We start from the raw sequence: 21464 nt of genomic DNA on the forward strand, positions 1-21464 counted from the left end.
AGAACAACTGCCCCCACAGAGGGCATGTATGGAAGCGGAAATTTCACACTCAGGTCATAACTCCAACTTAAATACTTTTCACTTAAAAATATTTATTAAAATAAAGATTAAACCTAAAAAAATGAATTACCAGAATGCAGCCCTTTGCATAGTACTTCAAGCATCAGAAGAGAAAATGGGAGGGGAAAAGGAGGGAGGGGAGGGAAAAGAAAATCCTCTCTGCTCCTCCCAGAGAGCGGGGAGGAGGGAGAAGACTGCCTGCCTTCACCAAAGCCAGCGGCCTACGCTGAGAGAGCTGTGGAAGGTTCTCTGGTCTCAGGACTTGCTGGTCCAGAGAACTTTCCACCAGAGCAGAGGCCCAAGAGTCACAGACACCAAGCCCAGAGAGCAGATTTTCCCGAGGCTGTGTAAACTTGAGGAATTTGACTGGAGAACTGGAATTTGGGAACAGTATTCTGAAAGCCTGCAAAGTCTGAAGGGGCAGAAGCCAGGCCCAGGAGCCTCTAACTGTCCTTGGGCGTCACGATCTGCTGGACGTAGTTGACAACATTGCTGTGGAGCTGGGGGGCGGTGGCCGCGAAGGTCTCCTTGGCAAGGGTCTGGGCCACCTTGCTGCCAGCCATCATCGCGTGGTACAGCGGAAGAGTATACTTCTGCTTCCCCTGCAGGAAACACACACACACCCCCGTGGTCTGAGCAGCCTGCTCCGTGGGTCCGCACAGAGGGGCCCTGGGGCCACTCGAACGGCAGGCCTCAGCAGGTGCCAAAGGGGATGTGGGTATCAGTGCTGGAATGAGGAGGGTCCCACACAGGCGTGCTCTTATTCTGGCATCTTCTTGGGGGCCAAAGATCCCTGCAGGTAGACCCTGGTATTCACTCCAATCCATGCTAGCACAGGGGTGTCTATGCTTTTTTTTTCCCCCCCAAGTAGGCTCCCCAGCATGAAGCCCAACACAGGGCCTGAACTCACGACCCAGATCAAGACCTGAGCTGACAGCAAAGGTGGCAGCACATAAATCCGGGGCTGGGGCCGTGTGAGGCCCAACTGCAGGCAAGCACAAGAGAACCCGTAAGGCAAATTCACACCAATGTGGGAATGCCACATCACAGAGCTCCTCGACTCCAGAGGCTCGGAGAAGGCTGCAGAGGGCTCGGAACACCTCCAGACAGGAGCGCAGCTCCCACTGAAACGGATGAGGGCGTCGGAGCCGCTTAGTACCCAGCCCCGCCCTGCCCTGGGCTCTGGGGCGCTCCGGCCCTTCCCCAGCAGGGCCTCTGCTGGCCTCTGAGCCCTCCCGGGTCTCAGGCTTCCCCAGGAGGCAGGAACCTGTGACCTTACCCTTCGCTCACCTCTCTTGTCCTTGGGCCCCTCTCCCCAAGACCAGCCCTCGAGTCCTGCTTTACCCTTCTTCCCAGTTTGGGGTTAGCTCTGACCAGCTTGGACCCTTCAGGCCCCATCAGATGATCTGCAAAAAGCTCCCCAACCCTGGAGGCTTCTCCCCGCCATGGCAATGGCTCCCCCAGCCACACTCAGGAATGAGACCACTGAGCAGGGTCCTCTCCCTTCCCTTCCCTCCTCTGCTCCACAGACGGGCAGACGAGCTGGCTCTACCCACAGGACTGCGACCAGTAAGGCGAGGCGGCCCACCGTGTGTGCCTGAAGGGGACAAGGAGGTGGGGGTCACCTACCTGGCTCTGCAGGAAATCCTTCACTTTCCAGAAATCCTCTTGATGGTCATTCTTAAGGACGATCTGGCCCCATCGTAGCCGGAGCTCCGCATTCTGGGAGTTTGAGATCTTTGGGTATGTCTCTCCGAGTTTTTTCACATTCCCTGAAAAAAGAAAATGGGTTTTTAATGGTTGTGTCATCAGAGCCACGAGTGTATCTGCCCACAGGCCCTCCTGAAAGCCCCCTGAATGACATCAAGGAGGTTCCCAACCACCCACTTTACACTCACCCTGCTTATCTTCTGCTCGGAAAGGGTACTGTCTGATTCTCAAGTTTACCTTCATTTCTAAGGCTCTTCTGCCAAACTTCCCTTAATGTGATTACAGACTTTCTGCCATCATTCCACTTACCTTCTAGGTTAAAAGCACAGGTGTCCCCCTAAAACATGCTGTGCCCCCCTTTTTCTCCCACCACCACCAAGCTGCTGAAAGTTACCCCGGCTTTCACTTTCTCTCCAACACCCCTGGGTGAATGTTATTTCCGGCTGAGCAGCCACACGGCAACAGCAGCTGAGAGCTTCCAGATCCCAGCCCCACCGTCTGTTGCCTGCGGGACCTACTTGTGCGCAAGTTCCTCCTCTGTTACCTGGGGGGTCACGATCACAGCCCCCGGGCAGAGAGCGGTTAGGAGGGCTCCAAGACTTCCAGGTCAAGAGCTGAGCAGAATCCCTGCAGAGCCCGAGGGCGCCGTGAGCGCGGGGCTTTAGGATTCCCCTCCCCACAGGCCTGTAAGACTTAGACCAGCCGTTGACGTGTTCCCCGTGAGGTGCGTCCAGGGGGTGAGAACCCTACCGGCTTCCTCTGGGTCTCCCTCTCACCCTGACAGCGAGCTCCGTACGCGAGGAACCGAAATGCTGCACCGAGTTACCCCATTTTTTCTTACCGGGAGGGAGAGGGGATTGCTGGAGGATCTTATCGAGGAAATAGACCAGCTGGTAGGTCTTCCAGGCAGAAATGGCCACAGCTTCGATGGCCTTCGTGTCCAGCTCCTCGGTCACCCACAGGTGGGCCAGCTCTTCAGCAGGCTTCATAAGTGAGTCCCCAGGGGAGAGGTCAGGGAGGTAGGGGGGCCAGCCCGGGGTATTCAACCACCGATCAAACTCAAAACCTGTTTGGTGGAAGGAGAGAGGGTTCTGTCGGAATTCTCCGGCAGCATCAAGGTCAACTGCACTCCGGCAACACTGAGACCTCAAGCTCCTGTCTGCCTCTCACGACCCCAATCTGCTTCTAATTTAACATCACCTGCCCACACAGCTCCCTGCTCTGGCTGGGTCCCACTTATACTGAGACCCAGAGACTGGTACGTCAGACCGGACGGCCCCTTCTTCTACTGTGACAGTGCTTTTGAGTGCCAATGAACAATGTGCTGCCAGAACCAAGAGGATGAAGGCTTTCCGAGCTTCAGTCAAGTTCACGCTCTCCTTCACATGAGCAGAACAGCACGGTGCCCAAGCTCCTGGGCCCCGGGACCAGGCTGCCTGGGCTCCTCTCCCAGCCCTGCTATGAGCTATCTGGGAGGTCACGGCCATGTTCCCTCACCTCTCTGCGCCTCCGTTTTATCTGTAAAATGATAAAAGGGAGGCTGAGAGGCCCTGCATTTGTTGGCGGTGGTGAGGATTAAATAAGCAAATACACACTACGAGTTCAGCATGCTGCCTGTGTGTAGCGAGCACGCAGTAATCATTAACTTTCCTTAGCCAGGGAGTCTCATGACCTTGAAGTGCCAGCCTCCAGGCCGAGAGTAGGTGCTCCGGGCCTGACCAGTCCTGGCTGTCAGAGGAAGTGACTTTACCAGACCAACCACGGCCTGACTCAGAGTGCCCAGCACGAGTGGGGTATCTCCAGCGGGCAGCCTCATCCACGACAGGCCACCGTCTACTCTTAGGAAGCAGGGCCTCCCAAGCTGACATCAGGGTGGCCACCGGGATTTTCCTTCACTCAGAAGGCCGTACGAGGCAACTCCATGCTCACAAGGCGGGGTGGCTGCCCCTACCGCAGCCCTGGGTCACAGCTGGGGTGGCAGCAGCTCTCGGGGCAGAGCTGGGGGTTTGGTTGTGTGTGTGTAGGTGTGAGGGCAATGGGGACAGAGAGGAGACATTGAGGGGAAGAAGTGGAGAATACGAGGCCAGGAGGGGCTGAGAGAAATCCCTCTCTGGAACAAGGCCTGGGACGGGGCGTTGCGCCCCCAGGTGCCACTTCCTAGAAGACTCGGGTTTCATGTTTTCCCGCCCCACCTCTGTCTTCCCGGATGTAAATTAGACATAATTCTCTACTATCTCCTAGGAGCCTGTAGGCCAGCTCCTCTGCTCACCTGGAATGGACTCCACTCTCCTTTTCTTCAGCTCAGGGAAGTATTCCAAGTAGAACTCTAGAAAGTCCTCAGCTAAGATACTTTGGAATTTGAATTCATTAACATAGGCCTGCAGGGAGGGAGGTACTTTTCAGTCATTCTGGATCCTATAGGGAGTACAGTCCCTCTGTGCCTCAGGTTCTCCTCCAACCCCTTGTCCCTTCGACCCCTGCCTCTACCCCTGCTCTCTGGCCCAGCTGGCTTCTCTGCACCTCCTCCTTCTCCCCTCATGTCTGAGTTGACTATACCTTGAGAAAATTGTCAAACTGATCCTGATCACCCACCAAGTGGGCCAGGTAGGAGACAAAGCAGAAGCCTTTCTCGTAGGGGGTCTCGTTGTAGGTATCATCTGGGTCGACACCTAGCAGAGAAAGCAGACACTTGTAGCCTGTCACTTTCATTGTCCTTCTCCCGCTCCAGATTCTATGAGTAATTATGGAAGAGATCAGAATTCAGCTTCCTCGGGTTCAGCAAGGCCAGGAAAGTTTCCAGATCCACCTTGGCCTCTCTCAAGCCACTTCAAAGCTGATCTTAAAGGGTCATTAGCTGCGGACCTAATAAGAGGACAAAGAACCAGCCTTCCAGGGGAATTGGCAAGTTTCCTTATTCCTGGGATTGCTTTGCTCCAGTGGGTTCCACTGACTCTTAGGACTGAGCACAGGGCTTGGTGCCTTTTCCAGCCCAACTGGTCACCACCTACACTCAACCTCCCCTCCCAGAACAACTGGTTGTTTCTACGAATGTTCTAGACCAAAATAAACTAATGACCAGTCTACGAGAAGTTCCTTTTCACGGTCATTGGCATCAAGGAACGTGAGCTTAAACCACACACAAAGGTTTTAGATTAGTCATACATGGAACTAAAGACAAATGTCAGAAAATGAAAAGACATGACCTTGGACAAGTCATTTGACTTGGGTGCTTGCTCACGTCCTCTGTAAAATAAGGCTAACGGTCAATCTACAAGACCACAGGTCTGACTTGATAGAAGAATGGCAGAGAGCCCTGGAAAATGATAGGGGCCCGCATAAATGCAGAGCAACGGTAATGTCACTAAGAACTGCACAAAACTAGAAAGAACTCCCATCGGGCTGGACTGGCTTCAGCTGAGTCGGCCTAGAGGCTGGGGAGTGGCTAAAACAGCTCTGGAGGGCTCCTCCTTCCCAAGGAGAGTATTCCAGCTGTGCACGGATCGGCATGAAGCTCCAATAACTTGGGGCTCCCAGCTCAATGTCAGGGGCGGGGGTAGCCAGCCAGAGGAGCTCCCGGACCTGGTTCGATCTTCACGCGGAGCTTGTTGAGTGGGTTGTCCTCTCCGGTGATGTTCATGTGCTGCCGAAGCAGAGCCCGGCCGGTTGCAGCTTCCAAGCAGGTGTAAGCGGAGCCTGGGGCGAAAAGAATCCTTAGGCCTCCAGACCACCAAGTCCAAGTATAATTTCCGGACAAAAGAGGGTGTGCTGCCCCCTTGTGGCCACAAGAACAATGGCAGCCAACTGAAGATGCCTATGGTCACCCTCCTGGGGACCCCAGGGCAAACAGGGTCAGGACAGAGAACCTGACTCAGCCCCTAGTTCCTTGTTGCTCTGGACTACAAATGACTTGGTTAGCTCAGGCTGTCAGTCTCACCCAAACATGCGGATGAGGGACTCACACCTTTTCCTGCGACTGTTACCTTCCCCTATCAGTATGTTTTTATTTTGAGAGAGAGTAATTTGATCTTCTATAAAAGCAGACTATTTTCATTTGAGTGTTCCTGTCAGACAAGAGAAACTGTCACCCAAAATTTTTCTAGGGGTCTCTACATCTCCTTCTGGCTCTAAAAATGACCGAGGGAATGGTGGAGGGGAAAGGGACCAGGTTTCGAACCAGCCACCTCTGCCTCTCACAGGGCGTTCTGACTCTGGGCGAGGCACTCAGTCTCTCTTAGCCTCAACTTCTTCATCTGCACAGTGGGCTGACAACATCTGCTTGCAGGATTCTTAGTGGCTGAGTAAGATAGTCACAAGTAGGCTCTTGTTCCAGATACTCTGGATGAAAGCATATATCTGTACAGACTTTCTGGGAGGCAATGGACAATGTGTGCTAAAAAGCCTTTAAAATGTCTGGATCCAGAAATTACATTTCTAGGAATTTATCTCCATTGAGATCATCAGAGATATGCGTGAACATTTATATGTAAAAATATTTGTCAAAATATTATTTCATTAGAAAACTGAAAATAACAGGGGTGCCTGGGTGGCTCAGTCGGTTAAGCATCCGACTTTTGATTTTGGCTCAGGTCACGATCTCAGAGTCCTGAGTTGGAGGCCCCTGTTGGGCTCCACCGGCTTGAGATTCTCTCTCCCTCTCCCTCAGCCCCTTCCCCTGCTCACACACTTTCGAAAGAAAAAGAAAGAAAGAAAGAAAGAAAGAAAGAAAGAAAGAAAGAAAGAAAGAAAGAAAGAAAGAAAGAAAGAAAGAAAGAAAAGAAAGAAAGAAAGAAAGAAAGAAAGAAAGAAAGAAAGAAAGAAAGAAAGAAAGAAAGAAAGGAAGGAAAGAAAGAAAAGGAAGAAAGAAAAGGAAGAAAAAGAAAAACTGAAAATAACCTAACAACTGGAAACTAAATGTTAAGAAAAGTCTATACTAGGCAGCTATAGAAAAAAATTTAATGACTTGGGAAAATGTTTAACTCTATTAAGTTAAAAAAAAAAAAGGCAGTTGGGAGGTCTGATGATTCACAGACACAGCAAAATATCTGAAAGGATATACATTGATTATCTCTGAAGAGTGAGATTATGGATAAATCTATCATGCGTGCTTTCCCTTATAGATCAAAATAGATTTTGATGAGAGAAATAATAAAAATAATACGTGTTATATTTTCAAAGCACCTGATACATGGCAGGTTTTCAATAGTGAGACAATGTTGAGAAAATATTTTAAAAGCACACCTGGGTTCAATGTGGGCTTTGCCGCCACCTGCCAAGCGGCTTGGGCACATTTCTTACACTTTTTGAGTCACAGTGAACTCTTATATAAAATGGAAATCATAGCTGTTTCATAGGGCTATTGTGAAATTGTTAAATGATGTACTTTAATAAGGTGTCTGTACAAGGCTGGTAGGTAGGTGTTCAAAAGAGGTCATGATTATAATGATCTTATGATTCATTCGTAAAATTAACTAGCTAGGTGGGTGAATAACCCTGTGCAACTCTCCCCGAAGGGCTGCCTGGCTGTTGGGTGAACAGAGCATCAAGTATGGTTTCAGCTTAGATGAGGGGTCCTTTCACCGTCGGGCCCCTCATCGGTTCATTCAGCCGATGTGCAGTTTCTGAGACCCCCTCTCCTCACGGCGCCTACTGACTTCGTGCCATGTAACGCAGTGGGGCTCATCCACTTAGAAGGGACTTGTGTCTACAGTCGGCCCCTGCTGGCCTCCTGCCGGTGCTTTCTGCACCACTGCTCCTCTCTTCATGCCCACTTGTGTCCCGAAACCCTGAAGGAGATCACACTGGCCTCGCAGGTGAAAGAAGGGGGTGCGGGGTCCCTAGGAGAAGGCCGGGCACACGAGAGCTGGCTTACCAAAGAGGACGGTGGAGATCCTCCTCTGGGCATACATGGTGAAACCTTCATTGAGCCAGAATTCACCCCAGTTGGCATTAGTGACCAGGTTCCCGAACCAACTGTGGGAGATCTCATGGATGATGACGTCGGCCAAGGAGCGGTCCCCAACCAGCAGGCAGGGGGTGACAAAGGTCAGACAAGGGTTCTCCATTCCTCCAAATGGAAAGGATGGTGGCATGAAGAGCAGGTCATACCTGCCGAGAGAGCGGGAGGTCAGACAGGTCTTGGCTCCCCAGGGCAAGACCTGGCCTCATTTCCCCAGGCAGGACCCTCAGTCCTGAGAGACACAGCCACTGAAGAGGCGGCATGCAACCCTCAGCCTAGCGCTGAGATGACACCCAGGTTCCTCTGTCCTCCAGCCAAGTCGCTGGGACCTCCCTTTGCCCAGGTTTTGCTCTCTTGGAGGCGGCTCTCTGAAACTTGCTCCCTGTTCTCCTTCCGAGCAGGGTATGGCCATATCGTCGGCTCTGCCACAGTTAGCTCACTGATGGCTCGCTTGGGGTCACAGAGAGCTAATAGAGTCCTTGATCTGAGGAGGCTAAAGTCTAAAGATGTCAAAGGAAAAAATGGGAGTGTGTGGCTGCTTCTAGCAACCAGGAAAGGTAAGTCACAAGGGTCCCCTGACAGTGTCTGCCCACCCCCACACTCAGCAGCTGGAAGGCACGTTTTTATCACTCAGGTCCCCTCCTCAGCAACAATGAAGGCGGCCCAGCTTCTCTCGCCCTCTCTCCTCCCTCCTCTCCTTTACTTCCGGGATCGGGGAACGTGGCTCTAGGACACAGCGGAGGAGAGGCAGCTCCAGAAGGAAGAGAACGGAAACCAGGGACTCAGTTCAGCCAAAGACATTAGAGGCAATGTGACACCATACCTTCCCCAAACGTAGGGTCCAAAAAGTTTCTCTCCTGTGGCCAGAAATTCTTCTATCACCCCATTGTACTCCTCCTTGGCAGCCTCGATCAGGCAGGGCTCGGCCCACACCCGGCTCCTAAAGACAAGAGCACAGAAAAAGCAGGCTGGAGACCCGATCCTGAAAGCACCGGGGCAACCTGGCCGTCTCATATATGAGCCAAGTGAATGTGAGTGTGGCCAGCCGGAGACAGGAGGTGCAAGACCAGATGGCCTGCACGGGTCCGAGACTACTCGCCACCCCGATAAATAACATCCCACCACAGCGCCGTGGAAGAGCTGCTTCCCGTGTGCAACAGGCTCAACCTCCCAGCGCCGTCGTGTTCTGGGTCCAGCACTGAATGTGACCTCGCGAAAGTCACTGACCTCTCTGCGCCTCAGTGTGCCCATCTGTAAGGCGAGCGGGGAAGATGAGAGAAGACAGCATATAAGATGGCAAAGTGGGTGGGTGCCAGGTCAGGAGGAGGGAAGGCTTTCTGCCCCTGTGGAAGCTCAGGAACTGCTCCAGCAGGAGGAGAAGGAGCAGACGCTTCCCAAGGAGCAGAAGCAGGGGCCTAGCAGTGGAAATGGTACATGCGGGCGAGGAACCACTGAGAGTCTGGGCTACCGGCGCACTCACCGTCAGATTGGGGGTACGGGAGGGGGGCGGTAGACAGGCCCTCGAGGCTTCAGTCACAAAGGGCCTGATTGATATGCCACGTGATATAGCTGGACCTTCAGAGCCACGAGAGCTTTTAAACCAGTAAGTGGTGGGCGCCTGGGTGGCTCAGTCGGTTAAGCGTCTGCCTTTAGCTCAGGTCATGATCCCAGGGTCCTGGGATCGAGTCCCACATCGGGCTCCTTGCCCGGCAGGGAGTCTGCTTCTCCCTCTGCCTCTGCCCTTCCTCCCTCCTCGTGCTCTCTCTCTCTTTCAAATAAATAAATAAAATCTTTAAAAAATAAGTAAATAAACCAATAAGTGGTATTATCAGATTGAGTCCTGAGAGACCGCTCTAGCTGCAGTACCCAGAAGACACCTTTAAATTACAAAAGTGAGTGCGTATCCCCAAGAAAAGTACGGAGAGGAGAAGGGGTCCAAAACAGAGTCTTGGGCAACGCCAGTACACCGGGGGGGGGGGGTGCTGGGCAGAGAAGAGCCCACAAAGGAGACCAGAAAGGACGAGCCAGAGGTCCTGGAAGCAGGACAGAATTGCGTCCTGGAAGCCAGAGGAGGGTCAAGAGGCAGAAGAAATGTGCAGAACACCGAGACAAGGACTGAGGAGCCAACGTGCTACACACGTTGAGGCCAGTGGCCTCTCTTACTCCAGTTTCTGTGACACGACGGGGAGAGGTGCTGGATTCCCACGGGTCCAAGCAGTACGTGGGGGGTGGGCGAGTATAAACGCTACTCTTCTAAGAAACTCGGCTAAGTAGGGAAGCAGATGGTTGTGTGCTAGGAGGGAACGTGGAGTCAACGAGTTTTTTTTTGCTTTGTTTTCGAGCTACGAGAGACAACATGGTTCGAGTTGGAAGGAAAGAGCCAGCTGAGGGGAAGGCTGCACATCTGAAGAGAGCGGGTACACAACGAAGCCAAGCCCCACCGGATTTGGGGAGGGACTGAACCAACATGGCTCAAATGCGGAGACGCGGCTTCACACAGAAGGACGGACACGGCTCTTCCGAGTCTGGAGGGAAAAAGGAAGGACGAAAGCAGACGAAGATGACCTTTTACAGGGAAAACAGGAAGCTGACATAACCGCATCCGACGAGTTAAATATTCTCAATAAAGTAGGAGACAAGATCATCTGCTTGGGGGGAGGGTCTGGTGTTTGAATAGGAAAATTGAGGACAGAAGTCTTCCTTTAAGGAGAGTGAGCTAGGAAGATAAACGAAAGGACTGGTGAGCAATACTGAAAGCGTATCTGTAGTTGAAGATGACATTTGTTCTGTATTTCTCGAAAACCACATAAATGTTTATTTCAACCTTTTTGTTTTAGAGATTATATTTATCTGAGAGAAAGTGAGAGCGCGCGCGTGCAAGAGAGAGTATGAGGGGGTGAAGGGCAGAGGGAGAGGTGGGGGTTCATTCCCGGGACCCTGGGATCATGACCTGAGCCAAAGGCAGATGCCTAACTAACCGAGCCACCCAGGCGCCCCTATTCCAACTTCCCGTCCCAACTCCACCAAGAAACCGAACGCGGGTAGCAGAATCAGCACGCACGGCTGTACCACTTCTCCCCTCTGACACCCGGGCGGTAGAGAAAGGGGGCAGCAGCGCCCAGGGCTGCACGTCAGAGCCACAGGACAGCACACAGGGAGGCCTGCGGTGGCAGGAAGAGAGGTTCAACCCCACACCGGGCCACAGAGAAAAGCCGGGCCGGGCCCCGAGAGGCTGGCTGTCCAGGAGGAAAGGCACAGCTTGCAGAAGAAAGACCTTGGTGATCTAGAGAAGCAGATACGGCGGGAGTGAGGCCACCAGGGGCCAGAAGGTTAGGAGGGTGGGGTCAGAGAATGAATGAGGCCAACGTGTTTAAGATTTCTGGTGTAGCCCAGCTCCTGCGAACACCCACGGCTAGGCCCTCGGTTGGAGAGTGTGTGGCCATGAGTGTGGGGGGCTGGATCAGGTGGAGAGGGTCCCTGAGTAGAGGGGGTTGAGGAACCCTGAAGCCACCCTCATCCCTGGGCACTGGGACAGGTGGTCCAGATGGAGAAACAAGTCACCAAAAATGATGTGACAGGGCTGAGAAAAGACCATGACATAGGTGTCAAAGTCTTCAAGGAATGGCCTTGTGATCAGCTTGGATATCAACTAGCCAAGCGCTCAATCCAGGCTACTTCAGCTGGCTACAGCTAGGAGGGGAAGGCCAGGCTAGACAGGGGGCATCCACGATACTTCCTCCAGTACAGAGATTTCTGTCAAAGAAACTGGAATGTTCTCGGTCGTGCTGGGGTTTTATGGCCAGTGATCTAGCTCAACAGCATTGGATTTGCGATAGAAATGCCTGGACTGGCCTTCCAGTCCTACCAACGGTGGGACTTGGCACAAGCAAGTCCACCAGAAGCCTCAGCTTGCTTATCTGCAGCACGGAGACAGCAGCTACCCCCTCAGGGAGGTTATAGAAGGATTAGAAGAGATTATACATAAAACATGACTAGGACATATCCACTCTCTCTTCCGCCCAGGATTTTCCTCCTGTGGTAACAGGGACTGGGACTGGTGGCAAAGTTTGCCAGAAGACCCTCTCATCTAACATACCTTCACAAGACCCTAAGGTGTTCCCCTGCGAGGCAAGGGCTGTCTACCCAGAGGGGAGGAATACGTCATCATCACCAGTTAAACGGATTCTATCACCTGGACTGATGTACCGTATTGTCGTTTTATGAGGAAAAAAATCATTATTCTCTGATGTGTCTGGAATCCATTTTTCTTTCATTTCTCATTAATAGTTCATACTCTTGGGCATCTGGATGGCTGTCGGTTAAGTGTCTGCCTTCGGCTCAGGTCATGATTCTGGGGTCCTGGGACTGAGTCCTGCATAAGGCTCCCTGCTCAGCAAGGAGCCTGCTTCTCCCTCTGTCCCTCCCCCTGCTCGGGATCTCCCTCTCTCAAATAAATAAAGTCTTAAAAAATAATAAATAATAAAATAAAATAAATAGTTCATAGTAATTACTAATAGAACCTTGGTAAGAGTAAATTATCTAAAATAACATTCCTGGGGCGCCTGGGTGCCTCAGTCGTTAAGCGTCTGCCTTTGGCTCAGGGCATGATCCCAGGGTCCTGGGATCGAGCCCCGCATCAGGCTCCCTGCTCTGCTGGAAGCCTGCTTCTTCCTCTCCTACTCCCTCTGCTTGTGTTTCCTCTCTCGCTGGCTCTTACTCTCTCTGTCAAATAACTAAATAAAATCTTAAAAAAAAAATTTTTTTTAAAGTAGCATTCCTTTACTTATCTATTTTCCGGGCAACTGCAACACTGATGCTCCTTTGGTTACCTATCACCCCACCTGTCAGAAAGGCCGCCCTTCACGACAGGAGAGCACCCGGTCTTTCAAGACTGATGCTGGCTGGAGTGTGTGCGCTGGAAGCAGATGCCGGTGGCATCCCGTCTCTCATTCTCTCTGAAACCCAGGAACGGAAATACATGATCTTAGCAGTGCTACTGAGCCCAGCTATGAGGACTGCCGCTTGCCACCAATGCGGTCAAGGACACCACCGCCTCCACGACTTGAGAGCACATGCAAAGCAACATGGCAGGAAAAGCACTCCAGCTTTACTGTCCAGCCTCTGAGCGTTTCACCACAGGATCGCGCTGTACTGGCAGCGGATAGGGGAGCCAGGACACTCATGGTCAAGTTTCTCTTTGCAGGAAACCTTACAAAATCCTTATTTATCTCCATTAAAACCATCGAATTGCATGGAGGTATCTGTCACCATGGGTTCAGGTGGACGTATGTGGAGCAGACAAAGGAGCTCCCAATGTCCTCTCCAGAGGGGAACAGTGAGATCAAAGTTGTATATTTCCAGGAATTACGTGCTAGAGAAAATGGGGAGATTTGGTACAAAGATTAAAAAGTAAATATAATTGTTAGAAGGGAATTCAGAACTAAAAGATACTAATAAAGATAAGTCTTCCAAACTCGGGGCCAACCGCACTCCACAAGGTGCCCAGGACAGGAGTCACTGCTGTTAGACCTCATTCCAGACAGCAGGATTAGAACTGGAGGGGGTGGGGAGAGCCCTTCCTCCCTCTGTACTCATGCCACACGCTTCTGGGCTGCAAAGAGGCCGTCCGTTCAGAAAGGATGCGAGACTGTCCCAAGAACCATCCCAGCTGGGCCACTGGTCAGAGGTCTCCTTGCCTCGAGGTTGGTCCAATCTTGCCTGTGGGAGTCTTTGTCGCCTACCTGGGTCCAACTTCAGCCGAAACCAGATCGCCGATGGCCAGAGCTATCAGATAGGAGGGGATGGGATGACACATCTGGAAGAAGAACTTATTTGGACCTCTCTTCTCCCAGGTGTTAGCACTCATCACAGCTGTGAAGCCATCTGGGACCTGACAACAGAGAAAGCTTAGGACATTTTACCCAGAGACAGTCTCCTTTTGATTCGCTCGAAGAACAGCATGGCTGGCAATCTGCATGGTGACGGCCGTGACCGGGAGCGCATCTTGGAGAACACAAAGGTTTCGAGAAACCAAACGTGTGCTAAGCTGATGGGATTTAGCACAAATAAAATTTCTGTACATGGAGGAATTTTGCAGAGGTACCAATGGATGGATGGAACAATTTACCAGTTGAAATGTGACTAGACAGATCTGAAATTTTCAATCCCAAGGGCAGGTACACTGAACCTTAGTCGTCTTACCTCGATAAGAGCTGAATATTTGTATTTCACTGCAGGAGTGTCGAAGCAAGGGAAGAAGGCCCGGTTCAGGACAGCCTGACCCTGGGTATAGACAAAAGGCTTCTTCTTTCCTGCTGTCTGCTCAGGAGCCAACCAGCAAACCTAAGAGAATAGAAGAACATTTCAAAACTGACACTCCCTACATGAGCTCAGTCCAGCCAGAGAAAAGGAGTTGGCTGGCAGGGGAGAATTCTAGGTGATCCTTACAATCCTGCCAGCAGTTTGGTCCTGACTGGGAAGTTCTCTCCTACTGTGTATTTAATCCACCCTGGAATTCAGGGTATTGACACGGCAGAAACACCACAAAGGGTCTATTCCTCACTGTATTCCACTAGGTATCTCAAGAATTCCAGGCATGGCCTCTGACCCTGGTATCCTGTCTTCCTCCTCTGAATCCTTCACAGTGTGGTAGCTTCTTGTTAAAATACAAATAAACAAACAAACAAAAACCAACTGGGAAGCAGCTGCATTTGAACTTTCGATAAAACGCACAGAAAAGCAGAAGGGAAGTGGGAGGAGTCTGTGATAAATGTGCGTTCTCCGTTCCTGAAACTTACCCTTTCAGAATAAATGTATTTTACATTATAAGCATTGGCTATTTTTATAAAAAGATTTTATTCTTCAGTAATCTCTACTCCCAACGTGGGGCTCAAACTTACAACCCCAAGATCAAGAGTTGCATGCTCTACCCACTGAGCCAGCCAGGTGCCCTGGCTATGGATGCTTAATTGGTTTCTGTTAGCCTTTAACCAAAGGCAAATCTGAACGATTATTACAAACCCACTTTTTGCCTACAGCAAAAAGTTCACTTACAACATAGATATAACTGCGAGGGGAAGGAGGATTTGTCAGCACCGAATGCCGCTTAGAATTTAGAAAAGGATTAGATAACTCTGGCACGGTTTCATAAGGGAAGCAAAACTTTCCGGTTTAAAGGTGAGCAGGACTGAGACGGTTGGAAAGGAAAGGAGAAGACATTCTCAAGAAGGTAGACAGCAACGTGGAGAAAGGCATGGATGGGCGATCTCTGGGACCTGGAGGTAGGTTTCAGATACAGAGGTGGGAGGCATGCCTGGGCAGGTGGACTGAAAGGCTCTGAGACCTACTTTTAAGAGGCATAAGGACGCCACATGGAGATGTTGGGTTTTTCTTTGCTTGAGTTTCTTTTGTGTGTGTGTGTGAAAATTTTAATGCGCCTCCTTCCAAAGAGTATAGCACAGATGGAAAGGAGGAGAAAGAAATGCCACAGTGGGAAAACCAGCAGTACTTCAGCCAGGTGAGCAAGGGCGACATCAAACAGTCACAAATCACGCTGATACTGTGTACTTTCAATATGATGCCAGGACAGCACTTCACCTTTGTGACATTCCACGAAATTTTGCTGTGAACCTAAAACTGCTCTAAAAAATAAACTTTAAAAGATTTTTTAAATAACCCCAGTCTGATCATGGGAAAAACAGACAAATTCCAGTAGAGAGGCATCCTATAATATTTCAGACCAATACTCCTCAAAACTGTCAAGGTCATCAAAAACAAGGAGAGTCTGAGAAATTGTCTTAGCCAAGGGGAGCCTAAGGATACATGAAAGCTAAATATACTGTGGTATTCTGGGTGGGATCCTGGAACAGAAAAAGATATTAAGTAAAGCCTAAGGAAATCTGAAAAAAAAACTATGAACTTTAAGGGCGCCTGGGTGGCTCAGTCAATTAGGCATCTGCCTTTGGCTCAGGTCATGATCCCAGGGTCCTGGCATCGGGCTCTCTGCTCAGTGGGGAGGCTGCTTCTCCCTCTGCTGCTGCTCTCTCGCTTTCTCTGTCAAATAAATAAAACCTTAAAAAAAAACCCAAACCCCAAAAAACCCAAGAACTTTAGTTAATAATACTGTATCAGTATTGGTTCATTAATTATAACAGATGTATCATACTTGTAAAATGCTAACAGAGCAATCTGTGTGTGGAAGGGTATATGGAAACCGTGTACTATCTGCTTACTTTTCTCATTAATCTAAATTGTTTTTAATCCTTTGTGGGGGGAGGGGCAGAAGGAGAGGGTGAGAAAAAAATCTCAGGCAGGCTCCACGCCCAGCACGGAGCCCGGGGTGCGTGGCAGGGCTCAATCTCACAACCCTGAGATCATGACCTAAACTGAAATCAAGAGTCGACAACTTAACCCACTAAGCCACCCAGCACACCTAAACTGTCTTTAATCCTATTATTGAAAGAAATTTAATGAGTTAACAATACGACTAACACAATATTGGCTACGTACCAGGCATTGTATTAGGCACTTACATAAAGACAACTCATTTAACTTTCATCAAGCTCAGAGACTAGTACCTGGCACATTTTAATACATACTGGTCACCCCCTCCACCATACCATAATTCCTTATTCATCATCTTTGATTGAAGGGTTTTGTTGTTGTTGTTGTTTGTTTATAATGACACAGGGAGAGAATGAAGGAGGCTGGTAGTACGAGTATTTCCACCATATAAGAAAGAGTCTAAAGTCAGGGTGAGGCTGTTACGACAATGATTAAGGTGAGAGCCCTCACTTGGGATGGTGACAATGAGAAGAAGGATAAATTCAGGTGCCTTTAACGTAGACAGTGCAAAGCGTGGGTGTCTGCTCTAGCGTCTCTAATGAAAGCTATTTAGTATTGATGTTTAATGTGAGGGGCCATTTTCCATAGGCAATTTCTGAGAGGGCTTCATTTTTCCAGTTATCCTGTTTAAGTCCTAGTTCCTGCCCCAAACCAGAAGCTAGCATAGAACAGGGCAACCAAACGCATTTACAGATGTTATGTCATCCTTAGAGGGCACTGGGTTTTTCCTTTGCTTTAGAGGTCAATTTGCATTGCTTTGGACTTTGCATTTTTTAAACAAGTTCTATCATAGGTTCATTTATTCCCTGAATAAAGATGGAAACAGAACTGTCCTTTGGGCCAGCTCTAAGAGTGAAAGGAACTGCTAGCTAGATAAGTAAACTTTGATTTTGGCACGCAGCCTACCCATGAAACTTGTAAGCCACCCTACCTGAGAAATGACTAGCAACCACAGCCTCAGGACTCTAGGAAGGAGTTCCAAACTCTTACAAATGTTAGCCACATAACCATCCATCCTTTTATTTCCAATATTTGTCCCCCACCCCAAAATGTAATATTTAAGAGTCAATCAAGAGTAATTTATTACAAAGGCCAACTTATTACAAAGCCTAGAACACCCTAATTCTAGTTCTCATTTTTACTCAAATTCTTCCTTAAGCAAATGTAGGACTTCGCAGAAGAAAACAAAATAACTCTCTGGGGTTCAGAGTTGTTTCAGCCTGTGGCACCGCAAAAGCACACAAAGGGCTGAGCCAGCACCCAGGGCTAATTAACCGGCATTTTCCAGGGCTGCCATGAAGGAAAAACTAAGTAGCTCATTATCAGGGACCCAGGCCCCAAAGCCCAGTGAAACGTTAAATTCGATTTATAAATAGCCGGTTATCCAGAAAACCGCACAGGATAGGGTTTCCTCTGCAGGCAGACAGGGCAACCAGACAGGGCGGTGTGTGAGAGGGAACCAACGTGGAGAGGCCACCAGAACCGCTGGGGAAGAGAGGCCGGAAGGGTGGAAAAGACGAAGGGTGCACAGCTCGGAGGCTGGCCCGAAGCCAGAAGAGGGAAAGCCGGGCAGCCTGGGAGGAGGAGAGAGCGCTCAGGGTGGTAGCGCGAGAGGCGTGCACTGGGCGGGAGCTCCGGGCCCCCTCCGGGCAAGGGCGGAAGCGTCTTCTTCCCCTTTGAGGGTGGGGGTGAGCGCGGGTCCCGGGACCAGCTCCGAGGCTGGAAGGGCGGGCAGGAAGCGGCCGGGTGAGGCCACGGCGGGGCTCGGCCCGGGCGTCGAACTCACCCCGGGTCCCTCCCCGACGCGGTAGGTGAGCAGAACCTGGAAGCGCTCGCCGGCCAGGCAGGGCTGCGGGAGGGCCACGCACAGGGCCTGGCCGTAGTGCGAGAAGGGTTGCGTGTGGAAGGGCACGGGCTCCGCGGGCGGCTCCTCCGAGCCGGGTCGCTGCCGCCGCAGCGCCGCCGCCGTCACCTCGAGGCACGGGTGCGAGTCGAGTCGCAGCTCGGTGGCGCCCTCGGGCACCAGACAGCACAACTCCAGCACCGCGGTGCCGCTCAAACCCCGGCTCCCGGGGCCCGGTCCCGGAGGCCCGAACTCGGCCCTTAGGTCCAGGTGCAAATGCAGCATCAGGAAAGCCCGGAAATTGGAAGCCGAGGCCACGTCCACGGCCTGCGCGGAGTGCAGCGGCCGCGGGGGCGCGCAGCAATCGCTCGGATGTCCGTCGCTCGCCATGGTCCAGCAGCGCCGTTAAACAACTGCGGGGAAAGCCCACCGGCTCAGCCGACTGCCGCGGGGAAGCCACGCCCCGAGAGCGCTGGGCCGCCGCAGGCCCCGCCCCGCCCCCACAGGCCACGCCCCTCCGAGAGGCCCGGGCTGGGTCACGCCCCTCTCCAAAAACCGGAGTCCTGACCACACACCTCTCCCTTTCTCTCCAAATCCCCACTCTTCCAGCTTTACACGAAGTACCTCAGGGCCTTGGACAAAAAGGTACGGTGGGATAATGTGCTCCGCATTTGTCCGCACTCGTCCTACTGCGATGGTACAGTAGTGCGAGTGGCGCACCTTTCTCTGCTGACGTTTCGTTCCCCAATCTTGCCGGAAGGTAGCGGGATGTAGATTGAGCCCTGAACTGGAAGAGTCTGAGTTCGAGATCTCACACTCTGCGCTGGACCAATCATTAGGACTGTGTGTGTCACCTTGGGCAAATCACCTCCAACAAAGGTGAATCTGTCCAAACCCCTTTCCGCACCTGTAAGATAAGAGTAATATCTCACGAGTTAATTGTGAGAACTCAATCGGGTAATTTGTCTAGACACACTTGGTAAACGGCACAGAATTCCACACCAGGTCAAGGTTCATCCATTACCAGGGGCTCCAAGCACACTTATCTTTCCGTTCTTCTGCCAAGGAAAAGTCAATCAGCACCGTACAGGGTAACGCTTGGCTGTCCTTCCTGTGCGTTTTATTTCCCCTAAAGCCTATTGACCTAGGGGCACCTCTATTTTATACTTTGTTTCTTTTCTGTATGAATAGGGTTGCAATAGCCCTTGGTGAATAAAGAGCCAGTCAATGATATTTTCACTGATCAGGTGGGAAATGAGATTTTTAAAAAGACAATGTAGGGAGTTTTTCATAAAATGTAATAGTATCCTATCATGTGTCACTACTTTTACAGTGTTAAAATTTTATTTTATGAAATGCTTACAGTAGGTTTTTTTTCCCCCAAAGATTTTATTCATTCATTTGAGACAGAGAGATACAAAGAGAGAGGGAGAGCATGAGCAGGGGGAAAGGCAGAATCAGATACCCCATCCCCGCTGGGGGCCCGACTGCAGGACCCAAAAGATCATGACCCCAGCTGAAGGCAGATGCTTAACCATCTGAGCCACCTGCTTACAGTAGTTTTTTTTTTTAATTCCATATAAGACCAATGTTTTAACTTGTTAGTGAAATCCAAAAACTGGAAAAGCACTTTTCTGTGGCATTGAGCACAGAAAAGTAACTATTAGATATTCAGTACATCTGCCTCCAAATTATTTGTTCTCTGATGCAATGCATTTTTGTTGAGCACCTACTATATTCCAGCCGCTAGGCCGGGTGCTGGGGATACGGTTTTAACAAATCTGGTACAGTCCCCATCCTGGTGGTGTTCACAGTCTAGCTCACATTTTAACTTACAGACAAAAACCAAAAACAAAAAACAGGTCATGGCAATTCCATGTTCTGTGCTATTCTCTGGGAAGAACAGTTTGCTATGGGAACACAAGGGAGACACACACAGCCTGATATTTCCAGTTAAATATTGCTGGAGTGAGAGGATCTGTTGGCTGTGGGAGAAAACATTCATGGAGTTAGGTTTCTCCTTTTAGCCTTAACTGCTTCCTGGGAATATTCCTATGGTTCCCATTTCTGCTTCCCTGCATGCCTCCCAGTGTCTGGTTTACCTCTAGATGGTATTTCTAACAATTCACAGCCGATTCAGGAAGGCCTTCTACTCTGGAGAAAGACACTGAAGACACAACCAACCCTCCTCCAAACCGCTTTCGTTATTTATTTACTTATTTTTTAATGTTTAGAATGCAACACATCTTGCATATTTCAAAATAATAGCTTAAATCTTCTAAAACTGATGAAAATTGTAGTTGTATAGGTTTAAAGGTCACAACAAGTCCCAAACAAAAAATGTCTACATATAGATGTGTTTTAGTAAAGTTGAGTAAGTACAAGACATAAAGGAGATCTTAAGAACAGCCAAAGAAAAAAGACCCATTACTTGTAAAAGAATGATGATTAGAAATTGGACTCACAGCAGGGCTCCCATTAGCAACAATGGAAGCCAGAGCTGTTACCTTCAAAATACTGAGAAAAAAACAACTGTCAACTGAGAATTGTGACTAAAGGAATTATTTGGAAGAAGGAAAATGATCACATAAGGAAGGAATGAGATGCAGAATCACAGGCAAAAAAAAAATGTGGGTGAATTTAAACAAATACTGCATTAAACAGTAATATATTAATAATGTTTGCATGAGGGAATCAGAACAAGACAAGAATATTAGCCGGAAAGAACATAAGTAGAGAAGCAGTGGCTGAAGTTAAAGTGTTCCAAACCGCTTGTATTATTGGGAGGAGAGTAGATTTTCTTTTAAAACATTGTATTTGTTTGACAGAGATTGAGAGAGAGAATGAGAGAGCACAAGCAGGGGGAGCAGCAGGCAGAGGAAGAGGGAGAAGCAGGCTCCCCGCTGAGCAGGGAGCCCAATGTGGGGCTCGATCCCAGGGCCCTGGGATCTTGACCTGAGCCGAAGGCAGATGCTTAACCAGCTGAGCCACCCAGGCACCCCAAGGATAGATTTTTAAAAACTATTTTATTTATTTATTTGACACAGAGAGAGAGAGCATAAGCAGGGGGAGAGGGAGAAACATGATCCCTGCTGAGCAGAGAACCTGAGGATGACAACGACGATGACGACGACAACGGCGAAGTGGGGCTCGATCCCAGAGCCCTGGTATCATGACCTGTGCTGAAGGCAGATGTTTAACCGAGGTGCCCCAGGAGGAGAGTAGATTTAGGGATGAATATGAGGTTTTAAGTATGTGTATTAAGATTTTAAAGGAAACCACTAAAGAATATAATTTGAATATAACTCACAAAGCAACAAATGGGGGAAATATGGAATATTTAAAAAATTAAGGAAAAAATAAAAAAAGCAGGACAGGACAGTAGCTACCCCAGTTGGGGGAGGCAGAAGCCCAGGATGGGGAAGAGCTCATAAATACCTAGAAGTAAACTACCTGTCAGTGTTCTAGCTCTCAAATTGGGGGATATACCTAATAATATAGCCTCAAAATATATAATACAAAATTAACAGAATTACAAGGGAAAATGGACAA

At 49.9% G+C, this 21464-nt stretch overlaps 1 protein-coding gene across 1 annotated transcript; it reads right to left on the reverse strand.

Annotated features, from left to right (window-relative positions):
• Nucleotides 1-72: 72 nt before the first annotated feature.
• Nucleotides 73-18382, reverse strand: RNPEP (arginyl aminopeptidase). The gene is made up of 11 exons (XM_045787668.2): nucleotides 17856-18382; nucleotides 13928-14068; nucleotides 13468-13616; nucleotides 8550-8666; nucleotides 7640-7875; nucleotides 5350-5463; nucleotides 4327-4439; nucleotides 4040-4148; nucleotides 2612-2836; nucleotides 1690-1832; nucleotides 73-662 (listed from the first exon to the last, which is right to left on the reverse strand). The coding sequence occupies exons 1-11, from the start codon at nucleotides 18300-18302 to the stop codon at nucleotides 504-506; spliced, it is 1953 nt and encodes a 650-aa protein (XP_045643624.2). The 5' UTR covers nucleotides 18303-18382; the 3' UTR covers nucleotides 73-503.
• Nucleotides 18383-21464: the final 3082 nt, after the last annotated feature.

Source organism: Ursus americanus, chromosome 2, assembly GCF_024610735.1.
Source record: "Ursus americanus isolate L20-20 chromosome 2, mUrsAme1.1.p, whole genome shotgun sequence".
NCBI lineage: Eukaryota > Metazoa > Chordata > Mammalia > Carnivora > Ursidae > Ursus > Ursus americanus.